Here is a 23,251-nt window from a genome sequence, read left to right on the forward strand (position 1 = left end):
GCCGAGGCGGCGGGAGGAGCGCGGGGCTGCGGCGGGGCGCGGGCGTGTCTGAGGCACCTCGCTCCTGCGGGCGGCAGCGGCGCCCTGGGGTTTCGCCGCACGACCTGCGCGAGGCCGTGCGAGCCGCGAGGCGGCCAGAAGGGCCGTGCTGTTTGTGTTGAAAACCAGCTCGGAGAATGCGTGCAAGTGTGTGCTGCGGCGAGAGTCCGGAGCCCACGGTAGAGAAGGGAGCTGGGTTTAGAGAAGTTGGTACCATTTCCCCGCCTCGGGTGGAATTGGACTGGTTAGACTTCAGCGCGTTGGAAACTGCAAGGCACGATTGGGTCACTTCGTGGCAGAGGATCAGAGGATGCCACAGTAACTGTCACTTTGATCATATGCTTGGAAGAAAGTGGTGGTAGTGAATGTTTTGACAGCATCTTGAAACTTTCGTTTCTGCGAATATAAGAGTTGAGAAAAGATATTTTATAGTCTTCATTTAGACTTGCATCTTGCACAAGTCTGGTTTCATTTCAGAAACTAAACTTTATTTTCACACAGTTTTCTCTTTCTCTGCATCTCAAAAAGAGATGAAAACTTATTTAAATGTCACAAACTCTACTCTGGGACTCACAAATATGTGTGGCATACTGTTAAACATATATTTTAACGGACTCCTTGAATGGAAAAAGGTCAGAGAAGTGTCTGTAGAACAAATTAGTCATGTTGTCTTGCTTTTTCATGTTATTTCCAGCTAACTGCAGTTAATATTTTTTGGTGTGCTACCATACATATACAAATCTAATGATAGAAAGCAATTGGCATACTTGTCATTTATTCTTCTTTAAATCTGTGATGGAGGAGGAGTAGACCCATTTGTGGCCGAGAGGAAATTGGGCGACTTGTGTTTTAGCATGTAGTCTTTTGAAAGCTGCTGCTAGATGGGTCAGACAGCAGCAAGGTGTTAGTTCAGCCTACAGGAGTATCACACTTTTGATTGTGTGCTCTAAATACTTGCATTGACCTGACGCTTCTCTGACACCTTGGTGAGCAGACCGAGCTTGTAACTCAAGGAGAAAACTGAAATAACCCGGGGGGGGGGGAAGGGGGAAGGAATATTTTTCTGCCAGATTAGTTAGCCGAATTGGCTCAGTGCATGGTCCAAGGTGTACTAGAGGGAGTGGAACCATGCAGCAGGGAGTGGGTCTGTCCGTCAAAGGGTCGGTGGGCTTTTGCATATGCTGTTCACTTTATCTTTCCGTACTCTGAGGAACTGCTGAAGATCCCATATCCAGTGTTTCAAGTTGACAGTGTCACTCTAGTTAATCCTTAAAACTTGCTCAGAAGTCTCACTTTTGAGAAGGAAGGGAACTTTTTTATTGACAAGCTTCATTTCATTTGGCAACAAAAAGCAGAGCTTGTTTTAAGGTTCATGTCTCTGTTACTGAATACAATGCTGTTCAGTATAAGAGGCCATTAGAGCTTCTAAGGAAAGTTCTGCTTGTGAGGGACTATTTCCTTGCCAAAATAGTTTTCATTTATCTTCTTCCAGAGAAGGTTGGGGAGCCCATATCCTGTGTCTTTAAAATGCTGCCATAGTTCTAATTTGGGTGAAGAATCCCATAGAGAAATGAAACCCATCTCTTGCTCTTGAAGGGTCTGCACAAAACTGTTACTAAGTTAGTGTATTAAATACACGCACAGACTTCTAAGAGAATGCCTTGATTGCCAAGGAAAGTACCAAAGGCTTAGGAAATTCCACAGTTAAAGTTGCTTTTAAGCTTTTTTTAGAAAAGTACAGTAGGTGATGCTATGTAGGAACCCAGCCTCATTCATTACATTAGGGAGGCTGATCCTCTGTTAATAAGCAGCTATTCATTTTCTTTCCCACTGTTCAGCAGCTGTAAGCCACATATTGTGTGGTATTTAAATCCTGCTCTGAAGATAGTGTTTTCATTTCTCATAGACTTTTCTGGAGAGCACTTTAACTAGTATGAATTGACTTAAAAATAATAATAATATGGTTTTGGACAAGTTGAAACTCTTCTGAATTTTGGGTCAAATGTCTGCTTAATGTTCTCCTCCTCCTCCTCTTCCAAGATGGACACAAAACTAGTAACAAAAAGGTGCAGGTAATGCTGTGGTGAATGTACTTTTCACCTAGGAGTCCACTGTACTGCCTTTTAGGATTAGGGTTTGGGGTCCCTCCCCGCCTGTCACACTGAAAATCATCCAGTGTATGGAATTCAGCATTCATTGGATCAGGGTCTTGAACCTGAGTGCCTTACTGTCTTGGAAAATGTGAGCATTTTGTATGAGGTCGAGCAGCCTCAGAAGCTTTGAAAAAGGCTCAACAGAAGAGTACTCTGTACTGTATTACAGATTCTCACACATCTCACACTGTCCAGCTGACTGCTGTGCAAGTCATGTCCTTTCCCTCTTGCAATTTTAAAACCACTCTGTGGTGATTCTTGGTTACAAGAAGAGTGATATTAAGAAAATATTTAACGTGTTTTAGTTGTTTTTCATGTAGTTTAGCAGCTGGAAATGAAAGCAGGCCAGCACCATATAAGCCTCCTGCTCTTCCTGGAGCACCTTTTGGAAAACAGTGCTCTTAGCAGATGTTTGGCTATTGACATAAATTCAGTATGGCATGTTTGTTAGGTAAACTTAACTTATTTTGTTTGTAAAGAATCATCATAAAACAGCTTAAGAGAGAAATACCACATATCTTTCATTCAAATAGAAGTTAAGTAATGTTTTAGTTATTCTGAAGGTATGAAGATTGTACGGTCTTTGGGGCAAGAACTTCATTTTGTTGCCACACATAGTTTGATAGTCATCTGTTGGGGTTCCTTAGTGGATACTGATTTGTGTATAAAATAGGAATAAAGACCTAAACTCAAAATAAATAAACTTTAGATTCTGAAGTTGATACCCAAAGTGATTTGAAGCAGGTTTGGTTTTGTTTGCAACTTTTTCTTAAAAACATTTAACTTAGAATGCTTGTTTTTGAAATGTGGTGTTCTTGCATCTTGTTCTAAACAGTTACCAACCTTTTAGAGTATGTTATTACATATACATTTAGAATATGTTATGCTTTTTTATTTCAAACCTCATTGAAGAAAGTAAAAGAAAATGATTTATCACTGTAGTTTCAAAATATATTTGCTTCAGTGCAGCACAGTAAAATCATTTTTTGAATGTGTGGTGCTGAGTTACTGTGATATGAAATGTTAAGTAGAAGAATTAACAGCTCTGCATGCGTTGAGCCTAAATGAAACATTTTTCCACAGCTTTGTGCCTTGTAATTGAACTGCAGTATTCCTAGATCCATTTTGTGTTCCCTGTAGCCTTTCGGTTCCCCTGCCTGCCCTCCCCTTGCCTCTGTGGTGCTCCTGGTGCCCCCTGCTCACCTCTGCTGGTCGGCACAGTGAGGCAGTAGGCAGCTGTGGCCGTGACTGATCAGTCCAGAATTAGGCACATGCTGATCAGTGAGCCTAGCCCTGCCTCTCTGCAGGATCCAAAATAGCTCATTGTCATTCAACCGTTGGTGGCTCAAACAAATGACTGTAGAGACTAGTGTGACTTCCTGGCCACTTACTGTACAGAACTGTCTGTCGCTGAAATTGCTGCCTTTCTCCTGCATTATAGTGAATTACTGGGGTGGATGAGAAGACTAGAACTAGCTGTGTGATTTCGTAAACTTTGTTTCCTTAAACTTTGTTTCAGGCTTAGAAATAAATGTCTGTCCCTTTTTGTCACTAAGGTGACCTTCCAGTTGTGAGCTTCAAGCATGAAAGGATATAACAATACCCTCCAACTATAGATTTGGAAGACAGGTGGCTGGATTTGAGAGGAAAAGGGAGCAGAGGAAGAGAAGGTGGGTCTAGCTGTACATCCATTAGCTGGGCAAGATGGGAGGAGAGGGAGACAGACTGTAGCTGTGTTTTTTTTCTAAACGTCCTGGAGCAGATGGTTTCCTTCTGGAATGGGACTGGCGAGCATTGCAGCTGCCAGGGTAGCTTGGTGCAGGTGCTGCCTTCCTGCTGCATTTGCAGAGAGCTCCTGGGATGAGACTGTGAAGCACTACTGCAAAATCTTCCACCATATGAGCAGTGGTCATGTGTTGCCCTTAATGCAAGTGCCCTTTTCTGCTATTGCTCAATGAGATTGGATGATGTCTCCTCACCCTTTGTATATGCTGTCCTTGGCTGGGCTTGTCAAGGAGGAAAAGGGTCAAAGCCCAACCCACAAAGGATTATTTTGATTAAAAAAACAAACAAACAAACTTTGGATGAAATATATATTATCCTCAAATTAACATTAGAGTAAGTCTTTTATGAGGCGGAGGGGAGCCTCTGTTGAACTATTTGGTGTTCGCTAATAGGACAGCTTTAATTAGGAATGCACAGTGTTGTAAAGCTGCAGTTGTGCAGAATACTGACTCTTGCGGATTCAGAGACTGGTATGGTGTGGGCGGGAGCACTGAGGCAAACCCCCTTCATCCTTGTGCTGAGAATTGTGGAAGAATTTTTCAAGACCAGGGCATAAAGTTCTGCCAGGTTTAGCTGGCAGAATTTGAGATGCTGTCTCCTGATTCAGGTTTTCTGATGCCATCTTCCTTGCTTCCCAGCGTTGCACCTTTGAGGTTGATGCAGTGAGGAGAAGGAGGAGTGAGAATTGTGTGGAAGAATGCTCTTCCTGGGGGAGAACAAGCTGGTACTGGAAGCATAGACCTAAAAATGGTGAAAATACAGGGGAATCTTTTGAAACCAAGAATCTTGGCAAGGTTAATTTTCCTCCCCCAGTTGCTGTTAGCCTTATTTGAAGTAATTAAGTGGGTCTGGTGGGCAGAAGGTACATGTGTTTTGCAGACCCATCCTATCTGGCAGGTTGCTTTGCAGGACTCATTCTGTTCAGACCAGCTCATCTTTGGGAGGTGACGGAGGTTGGGGTGTGCTAACTTAGTCCACTCCTCTTTAAAGAATTCAGGAATCACCGTTTTGTGTAAGCATTCTTATAGTTCTCATCCTCGGTCCCAGAAGGCATTGCATTTTACTTTGGTCTCAAACAGTACAATGCAAGTTGTTTATATAAATATATACACACTTTTAAAAAGCAAATATCTGAGCTAGTGTTACTGTGTATCGCTCAAGGCAGTGACCTTCTAGTGTAGTAGTGTAGTCTCCTTCAGGAAAACAATTTTCCTTGTACTGAAAGGAGGTGGAGGTGTTCAGCTTTCAAAATTTGGAGAAATGTTTTCTTAGGTCATTAGCATATGAAAAAAATAAGCAGTCTCCCTTTTTTGCAATCTTGTCACCTGCTCTGCGCTTTGGGAAATGATGCGTTAGGTCTTCAGTCTGATTGCTGCTGTTTTGTACGATTTCTGTCATCAGCTGGTTAAGTGCTGCCTCAGATGCATCATCTTTGAAAGCTCAGATAATTATCAGTACAAATGCGATCCTTGACTTGTTGGAACTGCTGTGCTCAACTTCTTTGCAAGTGTTCCCATGTCAGCTACTTTATCAATATTTTGAAAGGTTTTTAAATGAAAGCTGAGACAGAACAAGTAAGATCTGCCTGTACATTTAAGCTGTTGTATCCTTTGTAGCTACACCCTGCACTTCAGGGAAGCACCGGCTCAGGATTGCCAGAAGTTTAATTTGTAGTCGAAGGATTTTCCTCCTCTCCTGTATTTTCTAATGAAGAGTTGCTTTTAGATTAATTTCTTTAATCAATTATTGTAAAACATCAGTGAGGCATTTTTTAACAGGAATGTACTTAAAAACATTGTCCAAGTACAGACTGTAGAATGCATTACTGAACTGATGGAAGTGGGGAAGGCAGTAATGTTTACCTGAAAGACCATATAGCAACTCATATCGAAATAGGTTCTGTAAAATATTCAGTACAGATTCTTATACAGAGTGGTGGGTTATTGTCCATGAAGCCTGTTCATTAATATGACAAGACTGAAATATCAGATTTTGCTAAGCTTCATGCTTTGCTTCTGTTATTTGTAGCAAAAATCTAAGCTGTGTTACTCATATTCTATTCAAACTTGTTGCTTGTCATTTGAATTAAAAATACTTGAAAGCATGAGATTGATTTGACATTTGGACCACAAAAGCAGCACTGATTTTGAAATTGGCTTTTATCTGAAAAATTATTCGTGTAATGTTTGAAAAAAACAAAACAAACCCTAGACCTTGGATGAGCAAGAAACATTTAACCTCCACTGTTTCTTTTTGTGCATTTGTCACTTCCACTGTTTCTCTGCACAATCGCTTAATTTCCCTTGGTGTGTATCTTTCTAAGAGCAACAGAAAGATAACGTTTCTTTATTGTTGCTAAAATCTTCAAAAATGAATTCAGGCAGAGTTGGTTTCACATCAGTTTAGCTACTGGTATCCTGCTTGTTTCAGCAGGCTACATTTTGGACTTGATACACAGGCACTTGGTAGTGCCTGCAGTAGTCTGTAGCATTTGGATGCTTCATGTTGGCATTTCTTACAAAACCTCTGCTTGTATAGTTGTCACATCTGTTTGTGTTAGGTGGATTCTTTTTCTTAGCAGATTCTGGCTTAAAATAATTTTACTTTGAGTTTGTGGTCTGTGAGGTTTGGAGCAAGAAACAGTTGATGAATGCTGAAACTTAGTCATCAGTTGTCCCTTTGACTTAGGGTGAGACTAGTTGTACCCTGAAAATCAAGTGTATGAGTGTTTATCTTTGACAGTAAATGACAACCTATGCTCTTAAATGTTTCGCTGTGAGTGTGCAGTGAGGCTCTAGTTTTAGCTGAGTTCTCTAGGTTTATATGATTGAAATGCATTTGCAACTACAACCTAAAATATAATACAAAGTGTGTGAACCATCAGAAGTGCAAAGATACTTAGCAGCTTGGTGATTTTTTAACAAGATAAATTCTGTTGAAGAAAATCTAAATAAATCAAGGATTCCTTGAAGCAGAATTTGTGTAAGTGGGGGTAATACATATTGGTCAGATGTGCTCACTTTTGCCTTTTCATGTCAGCAAAAATTAATTTTAGCCTATTCACTGGTCTGTGTTGTAAGACAAATGTTTTTGCATTTTAACTGGCTTGTGTATTCATTATTTTCTTAAAATTATTTGATTGTTGATCATTACAATTTCTGTTCTTAGTATCTTACTGAAAGTACTAAGCTTCAAGTTTTCAGCTGAACAAACCTCTGTCCTTTTAATAGAAATGCCGCACATCTTGTTATTTGAAGGGTAATGTAATTAGGAAAGTTTCAGTTCTGCACCATTGTTACGATAGCCTACATAGTTGTTGCATTAGTAAATGTTTTTGTGTAAGCTGAATAAAGTTTATGAACTTAGTTGTGTCATTCTTGGCAATAATAGGACTGAATAATAAGGAATTCACGCATATGTCGTAAATAAAGTAGGTGTATCTTATTTAAGAACAAGTTAGAAACTTTTTTTTTTTAATCTCAAGTGTTTAAAGCACACTACCTTTAGAAATACTCAAAAATTCTCTTTCTGAAGCTATTTTAAAATCAAGTCTGAAAACTTTCTGGAAAGTTAATTTTAATTGAACATCCTAAATTCACTCTGGTTAAAATCATGACTAGCCAACTCTAATGAGCTGTGGTATACAAGAAATCATACTCTAATCTAAATGACCCTTTAGGTTTTCAATTCTGTGAATCCATCTTTCCTTAACATGATCTATAAATAATGTTATTTTTTAAAGAAATATTTCCTGTGTGCTTTCTTTACACTGAAGAAGTTTTGTCTTTTATCTGGCAGACTGTATGACAACATCAGTTTTGTTAGTTGTAGCAGTAAAAAACTGGAAAATCAGTTGAGGATTTTAGATTTCTGAGGAGTTCAGATTTTTTTTCTGTTCTGTGGTATCTTTATTTTTGTTAGCTTATTTCATTGACCAGTAAAAGTTTTAAATGAATGTATTGCATTTTAACATTTCTCCACTCTTTATGATGTGAAAATTCAGATAGGTGAGATTCAGCAAAATCACAGGAGACCAACTTGATTAACCATATTCCTCAGGTTATGTACCATTTGAGTACTAAAAAATTTGAAAATTAATAAATTCAATGGTCAGATCATCCATATGCTTTATAACTCCCCTCCCATATGCTTTATAACTTCTCTCCTTAATCCCTCCTTCTAAACCTTTTTCCCAGACAAGTTCTTTCCAAATCAACTCTAAGTTCACGGAGGAGCCTTTTATCATCCTGAATTGGAATAGTATCCATCAGAAGGATAATCTCTTTCCAGTTACTGATCTTTGGACCATCAGCCTGGCTGAAAATGGGTGTATTATGCATGAAGCCACATAGATCCTCTTTTCTAACTTTTCTCTCTCACAGCAGTTCTTCTGATAAAACCGTTTCTCTAAACAGTACACCTGTTTTCTTGGTTTCTTACTTGAAGTGCTGTGAGAGTTAATATTTCTCGGAGGTGTATCAAATAGTGGTGGGACAGGGAACTTGAATAGCTTGGTGTGCTTCTGTAAATGGTTGTGAGCAGATACTGTTGATTTTGGACTAGCAATTAAACAAAGCCTGTAAATATTTTGTACAATTATTCCAGATATGTGAAAGGTTAATTCTTTTCATCTCTAAATGCCATTTTCTCCTCATATTCAGTGATCTGTTTGTGGTTTTCCTACTCTCAGATTTGGCAATCATAACCCCCCTGTGCATGACATGTTACTGACTAGCTGCTTCACCACAAAGAGGAAATCTTTTCAGTTCTCTTAAGTGCTGTTTCTTGGAGTAGAAGTAGCAGTTTCAGTGCCCAGTTGCTGCTTCAGGTATTGAGAGAGGGGAATAAGAGCCTTAGACTGTTTTAGCAATTTTGTTACAGTTCACATAATACATCCTATTTTTACACTTCTAGCTTTATACTGAGGTAGACCTACAGTGATATATATAACAGACTTAGGGTTGATACTTGTGTACCTGCTTGGATATAAATATTCTTTGTACAGACAAACCCCACAGGAATGAGGGAGATGAAAGTTCCTCAATATTCTGAATGGAAAGGAGATGAATTAGAAAAATAATAGAAATAGGAGATGAATTAGGAAAATAATAGAAATAGAAGATGAATTACAGTGGTGCAATTTCACTTGGTTGCTCTTAGAGTCAGGAGATTTTAGCTCTGAAAGGATAGCTGGCTGCAGTGTTGCAGCATGTTTGTGGAGAATGTTGTGCACCTCGACTTGCCAGCAAGTCTGCAGGGGCTGTCAGAGTTGGCAGCTCTTGCCTCTTCAGCAGGACTGTGGCCAGTTCAATCTGTATCTGGTTATTTTAACTTTGCTCCAAATTGATTAGAATGTGGAAAAAAACCCTTACCTTGTTCAGTGTGGTGACAAGCAGCCATTGCCAGTTAACTTTTCTCTTATAAATCTGAATTATGTGAAATGAGGAAGCACTGAGCCCCATTATCTGTTAACTGCTGTTTGTGTGTTGTATAGAGGTGTCAGAACATGGCTCAGTTCCACAAGTGGGGAAGAGAGATGCATTAAATGTAACGCTTTTGAACACTTGTATGTGAAGTCCAATGGTGATTAGATTTTTATCGTTTTCTCAAGTAGATTTGAAAAGGTCAGATAAAGCATTTTCATTAGTTTCCTTATCTCTTTGTTTTTAAAGAGCTGTTTTCAAGGTCTTTGGTTCTATAGTACATAGCATCTTTTTTTTTTCCTGCTGTGAAGAAGTTACAGCAAAACTGAAGGGCAAGTTTAGCGTTTGTAGATAATTTTTTCTGGGGCTTCACATGTTACTGACTTCCTATGTGCTCTTGTTACACCATTGGCATTGTAATTTTGCCACTTGAAGAACAGTGACTCAAGGGAGTAAATTTACTGTCATCTTTCCCATTAATCCTCTTATTTTTCATTGGTACATAATGTCTGTTTTATGGATTGTATTCATAGAAGATCACAAGTATGAAAACATCTTCTTTTGTAATGGATCATCTACATGGCAAAATTAGGAAAGAATTACAATATCTTCAAGAACAAATTGTAGATTATATTTCATGACAGTGGAATTAAGCCATGTTGTTCATAACAGAAAAACCCCAAACAGTCTATCATAATTGTGAAATTAATATGGAAAAGGTGTGTTAGAAACTAAGACAATGCTTATGTCAGCTTCACAGGCAGAAGGAAATATTGGTGGAGAGATGTGATATGTTAATGTGTCATCAGCAGGACTGCGAACTTTAGAGATCGTTAGGAACTGATATTTAAAGTCACTGTTCTCAGTGCAGTGAGTGGGTACAATTAATTCCAACTGTGTTTTGCTTTCTGAAAGCATCTAGCTGCCCTGCTGTTATCTGCCCAAAGCTACCTGCTTCCTTCCTGCCACCCTCCATTGGTTCCATGGTAGCCAAACATGATTTTACAGCTGGCTGCTGCTGTTGTGCCCTCTCCGCCCCTGCCTCCCATCTTCTCCGCTCTATGGGTGCCGGTGATTGTCAGACCCCTGCTTATCCATACTTACCTATTTACTCAGTAGAAGGCAAGTAGGCTGGCAACCTGGGGATAAAACTGCTGCACAGCTCAACAAGGGTCCAGTGCGCGCTGGCAAGGGGCAGGGGAGGAAGTCATAGCTGGTTGCAGAAGTGAAGATGGTACTGCGGAAGCTCATATTTAGATCAGTTCATGCCACTGTAGACCTGCAGCACGGGTGGTGTGGTATTGGTTACAAAGTGATAATGGAAGAGAGGAAAAGATGATTGTAGTGTTAATTTAGCCTGTGAATTGCTGGAGTGACTGGAGAGTTTTTCACTTCTTTGTTGAGGGTTGGACATATTTGGGACGCATGACATTTCATTCTGTCCTGGTGTGATGAGGAGTTTGAAAGACATACAAAAGATTTGGGGTCTATTCTGACCTTGGATACTGCTTATTCTGACATGCAGTTTTGCATGACCATCTGTGTGTCTTGCATTTCCTTCATCAGCTGCGTTTCTGCTATGTAGTGCTTAGATTGAAGCACAACAGTGTTTATTTTTATGAAAGTGTTAGGGCAGATTGCTAAGTAAACGATATGTCTTGGGAAGCTGGCAAGCTGCGTGTGCCAGACAAAAGACAACACACAATTTGAACTGTCACTATGATTCAGCATGGGTAGCAGATCAGGAGGGTTTCTGCAGCTTGTGTTATTGCAAGTAGAGCAGTATTACAGAATCCTCACGTAAAACACTTTTCTCCATGGCTAGCCTGTCTTTGCAGGCTGCTTTTGCCTGGGTGATATTTAAGCAAGTCATAGCTGTTCCCTGGGGACTTCATTCACGTCATTCCCTGAACATCAGCAAGCAAAAGTTCTGCAACACAAGTTGATCTTTCTTTTCTGTTTTTTTTGAAGCAGTCATGATAGCAGAGGAAGCAAATGTCTTACCTTCTCTGACAGTGTAATAATGTGAGAGCTTTCTGCTTTAAAATGTTACCATATTCTGGATATTGAATTTAGCAAGGCTAAGTGTTAAGCTTTTTATGTCAAATAAACTCAGTGGCTGAAAGCTAAGACTGTGTTTCCAGGGATGGTGATTGAAAAGCTGTGTGTACAGATAAAAATAATGAAGTGCTAAGTATCACTAGCTCAGCATGTGGCTAGGGCTGCGAATTAAAACAGTTAAATTTTGTTGTAATGACATCTTAAATTTTGTACTTTTGCTACAAGAACAAGAAGCTGCAGCTGTCTTTTGCCTCCTGCTACCATGAGCTGCAAACATTTTGAAAGGCAGAATCCTTACTGTGTTTTACCTTTCTTTTTATTCTTATCTCTGTAGCACCTCAACCTTATAATTTAGTGACTATTTTAGGAGTGCCCCACGGTAGAGTGCTCCTGATTGGGATTAATACAGTTTCAGGAGAGTTTAAAATGCCAGCACAGACTGGCAGTGCTGATGAAAGAAGTAGTCTCTGGCATTTCCTTGCCTTACACTATCCCATCCTTCTGTTAGAGAAGGCACTGGTACATTTGTGCACTAAAGGAAGTTGGAGGGTTGCTCTAGGTTAAAACTACCAGTTATTTTTATCTCAGGTCCTTGGTCTGGTTTACCATGTGGCTGCAGAAGTGCTTACTCCAGTACCAGGAAAGGTGTGAGAAGTGGCTAAAAGCGAGAGGCGGACAAGGCTTGCTTTTGTTCGGGGCTGCACTGACTTTAAGTGCCGTGAAGTGTTTATTGAGCTATGGCCTTGCTTGTGAAGGCATGGGGTATTTTATGTTGTGAAATATCTGCAGTGGGATGAAGTGCTCCAAACCAGTGTTTTACTGAGGCAAATGAATAGCATAAAGGTGAAGGTGGACTGTGTGCTTGTTGGCTTGTTAGGAAAATGAACTCTGACGGATGAGCAGATTCCCTCCTGAAGAACATAGTTCTGTGGATTTTGATAGAAACAGCACCGAGTTTGAAGGACAGAAATAAGAACATTTAAAAAAAAAAAAACTTAAAAAGCTATTTGCAATTTTTCTTCTCTGTGGCCTTAATTCTTCTGTGTTTGTTTTTCATGGAAATTTTCTGGTGGTTGTTCAAACTTTCTTGTTCCCACTGAGAGCGGTAAAAGGAGATGCAGTGTCTTTTTGTAAATCAGAAGGAGTTGCATATTTAGAGCTAAAATAAATGTTTTAAAGTATCTTTTTGCTTAAATAATGCTGATAGATCTGGTTTTGCCATCACTTAGTTACGAAAGATAAAATTACTTCCTGTATGTGGTCATAAATTTATAGCTGTAAAATTTCCTCAGGAAACCCACTGGTTAAATTGACTGTCTTCTAAAGGCCATGCCACGTGTTAAAATTGAGACTAATGTTTTGATATGCATCAGTTATGCTTTATAGAGTGTAATCTTAACCTGTCTGAAGTCTGTTTTGTCATTCTTCTTTGAGTAAGGATTCTCTAGTCTTCCAGATTCATTTTTAACATGTTTGGGTAGTGAGAACAAGATTAGCAGTCATTAACAGCAGGCAGTCTCAGGGGGAAAAAGTTCTGATTAATTATCTTTTATAGTTGAAGTCAATCTCTTTCGTGGGTATTAATAGAATATTTAGCCCCCGCTTCTGCATGTGCATATCCTCTCATTATATTAAGTTTCACATTTTCTTCTGATCGAGTGCATTCTGATGTGTTTGTGTTGGTTCAAGTTCTGTATTTTGTTGATGTAAAGAACTTGGGTATGAGAAGATATTTTAAATCATCTGCGTGATTACATCAGACATCCATGTGCCATAACCCAGGGGTCATATGTAATCTGTCAGGATAATTCATCCAGGCTGCATTTGGAGGCTCCGCCAGAGCAGATGAATGGTTCTCCTGACAACAGCAGTCTGCTTTCCTCTACCAGCTTCTTAAGAGGCGCCAATGTTTCTGGCACACTGTTCTGGTGAGGATCTGTGGTTTTTTGTTTGCCGTGACCATGGTCCCCAGGACACACCAAGTTCAATGCATGTGTGCAGACCTTGCAGCAAATGCCAGGTGTAATGTGTACGTGTGAAATAAATCTGGCGCTTCTGAGAAGCGGTTGATCTATTGTGCAAATGCCGTAGGTCTGTTGTGTGATGGAGAAGGCTGAAAGAAAGCAAGGGACCTGTTCAGCTGTGTACTGATGGCTGATAAAAGACACTGTCATCCCATTCGAGAAAAACTGATTTAGGACTTGACATCAGTCTGTGTATGCGATCTCAGATATTCTACTTTCATGTGCACAATTTAACAGAAGCAAAAGATCCTGTGGTGCTTAATTAATAACTTCCAAATGTAAAGTAGACAATGCTGCTATACGCATGGCTAAAGTGCAAAGAACGCTTGTGTTTTCTCTTTTTCTTGGAGAAGTCACTGAGCATTGCAGATTGCTCCCCCCATAAAGGATATATATATATGTGTCTCTGGGGATGATTGGTGGTGTTTATACAACTTTGGCAGAAATGATGAAGCACCATTTATACAGGGAGACTCAAGAATTAGCCTTTCAGAATCAATAAAATAAAATGAGGTTTCATTGTTCTGCAGGGGTTTCACTGGAAGTAAATTCTAGAAATTTTCAAATAGCTCCTGAATGATGATGCTGTCCTTGGCAGACTGTATATTGCGTGCCAGACATGCAATGGTAATCTTTAAATTCTTCAGGCATGAAGTGTCTGGCACTTCTGCTATCACTAACCTAAATGAAACACATAGCAAAAAAAAGAGATCTAAAATATCTGGCCAGAATGAGCTACTTTTAAAATTGACTTCATGGTACAATGACCTTAGACAATGCTGTAGACGCAGTTCAGGGGCATTTGTTTTTCTTCACAGCAAGATTTGAGAGCAAGTTCTCTAGTGTACATAGATCAGAGAAGTATTTTGGCCTGCTTGTTTTCAAGGAAACCTGCAACAAAAGGGAGATTAGAGATTTGTGTTTCCAGCAAATTGAGAGACACACATTAGAAAGTTTTTATTTCTAGCCACTGGAAGCAAGACTGAAAGTTCCAAGGAATGAGGGGAAATTTGATATTTCTTAGCGATGTCTTTAAAACAAACATCTTGACATCTTTTTAAAATTCGCAATATTTTATTTGCATTTTAAGGCCTAAAAATGTAAGGGGTTTTTGTCTGTTTTTGTATGGGAGTGTTGCAGTTCTTTTGTTTTTCTCTTAAGAAGCGTGTGTCATGTTCACCAGGCAAATGCAGCACTGGTATTGTTCCATGTTTCTGAGACAGCTGAATAGCAAACCAGTGAAGAGAATGGTTTAACCGAGTGCTAGGCATGTTCTTTGCTGCCTTTAAGTGGAGAAATTTGCAATCTAAGTATAGTTTGAGTCAAAGAAGAGACCAGAGCTCTCCTTTGTCTTTGACTTCCAGCAACATATGCTGAAGAAACAAAAGTATTGGGAAGAATCAAAGATATGTGATTGTAAGAAATAGTGTTTCTGTGTGGTTACTGCATTGCAATAATGGCCCCATCGAAACAAGAAATAATTACCTGCCAGGTATTGTAGATCTTGCAAGCATTTTACCTACTCAATGAATTTTCCTTGTAATGAACTCAGGACAACATATCTGCCTGGGGAGGTCAACGCTATGATTTCATGTTCAAAAGGCCACTGGATTAGCGTACCTACATAATATTTTCAACCTATAAATGAGCAGTTGCATGCCCCAATCATGGAACAGGAAGAGCACAGAGAATTGGTTGACTGGCTTGTTGCTTTTATTTAGGACATAACCTAAAATTGATTGTGGTTTATCCTGAAAATTAATTTTCTATGTCTTCAGTGTAAAGAGTTCTGAAATACTGGCCACAAATATCAGCATGAATAAAGGCATAGTACTTATTTATCATTATAATTGTTGTTAATGTAGTATGTTCCATGTATTTTGTAATTTGTATGAATATTTGCTGATGAAAAGTCAGGTTTTCTAGCAAAGGCGCCAGTGTTTTTCCCGAACGTTAATCATATTGTGACTAACAAGGCGTCTGACACTCAGAAGTTTCTTAACTAATAAACCAAGGCCATACAGGTTTTGAATAAAAAGTCTTTCATTTGCTCTTAGGTTTATAACATGCCTTTGGAAAGAAACCAGGATTAAAATAATAAGCAAAATGTGCCACTTTGGTAACATTGGACAATTGTGTATTCATATATTAGAACAATACCAATTTAGGAAGGTAAAGTACAATACTTTTTGCTAAGGGGAAATGTAAATTAAGTAGAGTGTAATTCATCAGCTATCACCCAAATGGAAATAATGTGTGTCGGGGATGGAACAAACTGTTTTAAAGCAAACTGCTAAAAACAGATAAAGAGGAACATTGCTGAATGAGAGCTTTGCAAATTGAACTTTTGATTGTACTAAAGCAGATATTCCAGTTACCTTTTCTAAAAGAAGGTGAATCCTTTTGAGTCAAGATTGCTAGCAGAAAAAACCTTGCAGCTTGCATCTGTTTGTAATACCACATATACCAGCAGCAGTCTAGCTTTTAGAACTTGAAGTTATCTTTCAAGGTACTCAGATTACAAAGAGAATAGTTTTTGTTACTAAGAGTGAAGTGCTTTTGCAAGCAGATTAATCAAACATACTTCAGTTTTACAGGGTTTTTTTTTTCCCAAGTTACTTCAGCGCATTGGACTTACTGTTCTGTTTAGTATTGCATGAAATCCATCCATATTAAGAATTTCTTAATGTAGTTAAAATTGTTAAATATCTGTACAGCTTTTGTGCATAAAGCATGGATTACTTTTTAAGTTTAGTAGAGGAGCAGAAATGTGTACTATGAAACATTTTCAGTCTGTAAGTTTTATCTGTTACAACAAACACCTACCAGTACTAATAATGTTGATCATTCTGAATTTCTAGAGTGTGAAATCTTAACAGAATGTCAGTTCTGTAGTAATCATGTGGTAGGTTCTGCATACACAGCATGAATTTTGAGGAGCAACATGGACCTACARAGAATAAATGTGTTTGGGGTGGTGGTGAAGACAGTTTTTTAGCAGTGTATCTAATCTGATTATTGACTTTAGTATTGTTGCTTACATTACTTTACTCTTGATGATGTCTGATCTTTTCAAGATCCTGAAGGGTCCCGATTGTTTTTAGGGTAGCAGGTACAGCTCCCTGCCAAAAGAACCCTGGACCTTCTAGGGTCAAATCCTGAAGGTGATAATGCTGTGCCTGGCTTAGTTGTTTCACATAACTAAATTCAATAGATAGGCTTTTTAGCCTCCAGTGCTAACAAAAATAAATTAGAGATTTTACTTTGCTGGGGTTTATGTTATTGCAGGTGTTAATTTTGTGGGATGTGGCCTTGTACTCAGAAATACTTTGTTACATCTCGATACAGTGATTTGTGAGGACCCAGTAAGGGTGGATGCTACTCTAAGAACATTCTTACTTTCAAGCAACATATAAATTCTTGTGCTTCCTGTACTACCTACTGGTGGCAATTCACGTTGAGCTGTTGAGTAAATAGATTTCAGTTTGCTCTTTTTCAGTTGATTTTGAGATTTCTTAATTAGTGCTAGTTTTCCCACTTGTTAACAAATCTTCTTTAATATTGTTTTTGCTGTTTAAAATTAATACTGTAATGTTAGACAGAGGGCCCCAGGTGGGAATTATAAATGAATGTATTATACAAACCCAGAAACACTGTGTTCCCTAAAAAGCCAGAAGGATTAATTACAGCATTAAAATTGTTTTACAGTAGAAAACAATACCGCAACAGTTTGATGTTCAGAGCTGGCAATTATTTTCAATAAAATATATGCTATCCCTTGTCCTCCCACTTGTGTTCTCTCCCACCATGTTACGAATACAGTAACAACAGTAAAGCTGATGTGCTCTTGTTTTATTAGTGGGTTTCTCCCTCCTTTTAGAATCTGTTTTCTTGTGTACATAGGTGTTGAGGAAACATGAAATAACAGGGGCACTTTATGTTCTGCTTGTGCAATTTTTTAAAGTTATTATGGATTAATTTTATCTAGTTGAGGAATTTGTAGCAACTCTGATCGGCTATGATCTGAACTTGAACACTAGGGAACAATAGTTAAATGGTATTTTGTCATAACTGCTGTTGTATCTGTGTGTGACTTGCCTTGGAGCTTTCTTGCAGCATGATTACTAGGGTTAAGAAACAAAATAGACATTGTACCACTGCTAAAGATCAGGCTGTCAAAGTCACCAGTGAAGCTTTGAAGATGAACGTTATACAGCTGACTCATTTTTGTTCTTTTGCAGGCGATGGATGTGGACACACTGTTCTGGGCCATGAAAGTGGAACTCTTGCTTCAATAAACTACCCACAGACCTCTCCCAATAGCACTGTCTGTGAATGGGAAATTCGTGTAAAGCCCGGACAGAGAGTTCAGCTCAAATTTGGGGACTTTGATATTGATGACTCAGATTCTTGTCATTCTAGTTACCTAAGAGTTCACAATGGAATTGGCCCCACCAGGACAGAGATAGGTAGGAGTTATTTCCACTGTTTGAAAGCTGTTGTGTTGTATAGAACTTGAAAGATATTGTTAGCATTTTTGTTACTCTTTTAAGTACCTTTCATTAACCTGCTCTGAGCATAGAGTAACTACTATGTGTATGATATTCAGTTATTTTCTAAAGTCCTGGAAAACTGCTACAATTCAGTTGGATTTTGGGCAGTCTGAGACCTTGCCTGGATATATGCATGCAACATTTTGTACTGTGTGGGCTTTTGAGTCTTCTGAGAAGTGGTGTATATACAGGAATCTCAAACGAGGTAGAGGAAGGAATTTTAGTAATTGTGTAATCGGAGCTGTATTTTTTCCTCAGCCTCTCACTGGGAGAACCCTGCAAAACTTACCTTAACGGAGCATTGTCTGTTCCTCACCACAGTAGAAAAGCAACCATCAGAGATCAGTTTTAGTAAATTTATTAATGATATTATTGCTAGAAAGCACAGCTAACGAAATGTTCTACTATATGCTATAGGGGTCTTTAGTAAAGGGAGAGAGTACAGATGCAACCATAAATATATAAAAATAAAAGTGGTAAACAAAATGGTCTGATGGTCCCTTTCTCTAGTGACTTGCTCATTTCAGGGACTCTGACCATTGCTGCTCAGCAGAAGAGCTCTTGGTCGGGAATGCTGGAATATTTCTTAATCTAATTATTCTTAAGCAATTTCATTTTATTTACTGTGTTATTAAAGTGTATGTAAATGTCTGTCCTTACTTCTTGGCACAATTCCTAGAAATGTACTGAAAAAATGAAGAATAATGATAGAATAAATCTTACTTTTTGTTCATATATACAACAACTGGATGCTAAATACAACACACATCCTATAATAATCTTTGATTCTTCAGGCTCCCAAAGGAGATGCCACTATGATTCTTTCTCAAACAATTCCCTGCAGCTTGGCCAGAGATTTGGTCACCAAGTTCTTGTGAGCAATGGAGAAGGCATTCCAAAATTGTGAAGATCTTCATTTAAAAAAAGGGGGGGGGTGCAGGAAGAAAGGTATATATCCTGCCTGAAATGCCTTTCTTTCTGTATGGAAATAGCTCTGGTTTGAGCTGTTCATCTTGGTGATATTGAAAGGATGTCATTCGATAATTGTGTATTTCAAGTATCCCCTGTCTTCTGATAGATGTCCATAGTTTTCTCTGAGAGGACAAATTGAATTTCCTGACTGTATATCATTTTTTTCAAAAATCACTAATCTGCTTCAAGGTGTGTGTAGGGTGTTTAAGATCCTTGTGACTATTTTGCAAAAACTCAAAATGAATTGTCATTTTTCCTTCACTAAAATTAGATTTTATTGTGCAGATTAGTTTTCATTTTTTTCTAAAGCTTTAATCTGTGGAGAGAGAGGTATTTACTTCAGCAGGGTTGTTTTTGTTTAATTCAAATACTGATCCCCCTAAATCGAGTCTTTTTATAAAGAGGCTAGTGGAATGTTAGCTTTCTTAAACCTCTTGTCCAACTATTGCCTAGGTGAGAGTGTCTGAAAATATGTGCTTGGAGCTGTTGAGCCAGACTTGCTCTAAAATAGCAAAACATTGAAGTCCTTAAATGGCAAGGAACGTCCAGTTCTGATAGGTCCATTATTCACTTTTACAAGTGATTTAATGGGATCGAGTAAATTTTCTACTTCATTTGTTTCTCTTGACTTTCAGCTGTTCCCAGCTGATGTGGCAGCACAGTGTGTTGAGTGAATGTGTGTGTTGTTCTGCTCCTAATAAATTAATTCACAGAACAAACAGTGATATTAATAATGACAGATACAGATGATGCAGTTTCTTAAATGTTCATATTTGAAACAACAAGCAATGGAGAAATTAGACAGTGGCTTAAATTTGTTTGGAATAAATTATTTTCTGGATTTATCCTTAGTTTTTAATTCTTTGCATTCAACACTGCTGTTATGATCTAACATTGAAATGCTTCTATTAAATAAAATCTGAAAGTCAGTGATAACAATTTTAACACAAAATGAGTTAAAATTAGCTGCTGAGATTCAAAATTGAGTTGTCAGTGGGTTAGTTCATTGATAAATGGATAAAGTTTCTAATAAAGTTCTCATGGGTTAGCTCTCATTCCAAGTCTTTTGAATATTTGTCAGTAAACCAAAAGAAGATTTAAATCCTTGGTATTAAATTTGCCTGTAGTTTAAATAAGATCTAGAAGCCTTCTGTATCAGATTTCATTGCCATCCCACCAGAATGCAATCTACAGACAGACGGATTTATTTAGTATGTGCCATGTAAGGCCAGATATATAGGAGCAAAAAGCATAAGCTACTGTGGGAGTTCCCTTGCCTCCTGCAGTGTTGCTGTAGCAAAAGGACTATGGGGTCCTTCAATGTGTAAACGCAGGCAAATTAGTAATTTTACATCTCCTGTATATAGCATTGATGGTCATCAGCGCAGTCACATTTTGTCCATTTCTGGTGCCCCCTTTTTAAAAAGTTTGTTGAAGATCTGGAGAGGGGACAGGGAAGAGCCTACCCCCTGAGAGGGCTAGGTATACTGGTCAATGGTGTAACAAGACTCAGTGGCTGAAAATGAAATTAAAAAAAAAAAAAAAGCTAGTTGGAAAAATGATGCAATTTGTCATAATGACTTAGAGCAAAATGTAGGATCATTGTGGAGCCTTGGTAAAAGAGAACTTATTTCTTTATAACTCTTACTGATGACCAGCTTACACAGTGAGTTAAAGTGAGCTTATGTTTGTATAATTTCAGAAATTTCATTAAAATATGTTAAAATAATCTGTTTTCTTTTTTCATTAGAAAATACCCATGTGTTGTTTAAAAAAATCAGAATAAGCAACATTTAGAAGACACTGAAGAATGATAGGAATTTGTATTTGTAATTTATTTTAATAGTATTTGAGAGAGCAGTTCACTTTTTAAAGGCATTTAATATGTATTAGCATATTTGTTTACAACTTATTCTCCAGGGCACTGTTAACCCACTCCCTCTACCTTAATATTGTTATTTTCCATAATTCAGAAGAGAGTCTGGCTTCTCTTTTGCTATTCCCAATGTGATATCATTCTTATTATCTGATGACAAATATGTCAAGTGGTGTTGCAACTCTGATTATCCACTGCAGAATCTTAAATAGGGTTGTAGATGCTTTATATCATTGGGAGCCTGTAGAAGAGAAGATATTTTTCTCTAAACTTGTTAATAAATTTGTTAATAGTTTGTTATAGTTCCTAGTTAGTAGGATTGGAGACCTCCATATTGACTTGGGTCTGTTTAACAGCCATCTATCCAACTAATGTCAAATCTTTTGGTAGTAATTCTAAGGCTTTATAGGCAGATATTGTCAAATCTGCAGATTCCAGCTTCCCACTTTGAAATGCATTATTTCTAGTATTTTTGGATGGCAAGAGAAGTATCCAGATGCAAAACAAGTGCAAGCTGGTACAGCCTTTTCTTTTTTTTTTTAAAGTTGGTTCCAGTATCTCTCTTAGGTTTTCTGGGTGCAGCAAAATGGAAAATTAACCATTTGACAGTTTATAATAATGGTACTCAGATATGACTCTATGTTAATGCTGAAGTGCAATGAATGGTGCTTGCTGTTGTCCAAAATTAAGAAAAGCGGTTGACAGAAACCCTGAAACAGTAAACAAGGAAGAACCACCCCACCAGCTGAGGCAAGAGTAAGGGGCTTTTTCTCATGCACTTCTGTAGAGGATTCTTGTTGCCCTAACTTGGTCCTTTTCCTTAACAGCTTTCTCGTGGTCTTTGAAAAACTAAATGTGAGGGCTATGCATAGATAGGTAAGGTCACATTTATTTGCAAGTGTTTAAAGGTGTGAGAGGCTCTTACCTGTTGATGGTGACAAAATAAATATGGTACCTGTAATCTGCTATTTGCTTTGAATGCACGCTGACTGCATTCCTTAGTATCATGTACATGGATTAGTTTTCAACTATACAGTAGGAGTAATGTGAGTTTACATTGCACATGAAAAAGAGATGTTTATTACATATGTTGTTTTGTGTGTGTGTCCCTCCCTCAGGAAAATACTGTGGGTTTGGCTTTCAGATGGATGGTTTAATTAAATCGAAAAGTAATGAAGTCACAGTACAGTTCATGAGTGGAACACACACTTCTGGGCGAGGATTTCTTGCGTCTTATTCAACCACTGACAAGTCAGGTATTTATCTGATTCTGTTCTCACAAATTGACCCCAGTCCTGTGTTCTCAGAAATTAGCTTCTAATTGAAGGATTTTAAAGCAGTCTTCCTAATACTTCTGCCAAGGAAACTGAACGATTAAGTTACTGTTTAAGTTACTGTAGTTTAAGAAACTGATATCAAGGCTTTCCCTGGGTAACAAAGTAAGAATCACAGTCAGCTGTTATGAATGAAACAGCTGTCTGGATAAAGGATGAAATACATTTATTCAGAATATAATAATCAAGACAGCAGACAATTCTGAAAAGTTTTCTTATGGGACATGTGTATATCTTATACAAAGCCACCTCATGGAAAATTTTATTTCATTAACAGTTTCCTATATTCCTGCAACTCTTTAGTTATATGATCTGCTCACTGCTTTTTAGTTTTCTTTGCCATTTCGGGTTTTTTCCCCATGTTTTTGGTGACTCTAGCCTTTAGAAGAAGCTACTGTATTTGTTCTGCATCTCTTTCCACTGATTGTAAGCATGAATAACTTACACAGTCCGTAAAGAAACAAAGGATTGCCAGCAATTGCTTTGCAAGGCACAGAGTTTGAGAAAACCCTTGCTAGAAATAGCTCTAAAAAGAATAGATGAAGAATTTCCATTTTTAATGTTAATTATGTGGGTTTTCTGATGTTTTTCTCTGTATTTTGGACTTAACAGTCTGTGCTGATACAAAACAGATAGAACCATAAAATTTGAGGTATCAGTCATGAGTGCCAGTAACATGGCACTCTGTTCCCTGTGCTGCCCATTTTCATTGCTGCAGGACTGCTAAATGCTTAAAACTGAGGCCTGTTTGATTAGCATATTAATTTACTTTTCTGTTTCTTGTGAAAATAGTGTATGTTTGTTGCCTTCATAGGTTCTACAATGCATTGCTGTACATGAAAATTAAGCTCCACAAAAGTTTGTGGAGTGTTTGCAGTGCTTCTTTTCTTGTCAATACAATATTCTCAGTGGGTTTCCCAGTTACTCAGACAGATTATCAAGGTTCTACTGTAATACAAAATCTATTGCAATGATATTGTTTCATAAAAATATGTTTTTTCATTCTGAGACTTTTGGTTGAGCCAGAAAGG

The 23,251-nt window shown here is 38.2% G+C and overlaps 1 protein-coding gene across 1 annotated transcript in view; it reads left to right on the forward strand.

The window, feature by feature from the left end:
- DCBLD2 (discoidin, CUB and LCCL domain containing 2) overlaps positions 1–23,251 on the forward strand; it is a 47,866-nt gene that overhangs the window by 369 nt on the left and 24,246 nt on the right. Inside the window, exons 2-3 of the mRNA XM_026076760.1 lie at positions 17,727–17,954; positions 22,005–22,142. Of these exons, the coding sequence (XP_025932545.1) occupies positions 17,727–17,954; positions 22,005–22,142 (366 nt within the window). The remainder of the gene's footprint in view (positions 1–17,726; positions 17,955–22,004; positions 22,143–23,251) is intronic.

This window comes from Apteryx rowi, unplaced genomic scaffold (assembly GCF_003343035.1).
Source record: "Apteryx rowi isolate R43461 unplaced genomic scaffold, aptRow1 scaffold_439, whole genome shotgun sequence".
Taxonomy (NCBI): domain Eukaryota; kingdom Metazoa; phylum Chordata; class Aves; order Apterygiformes; family Apterygidae; genus Apteryx; species Apteryx rowi.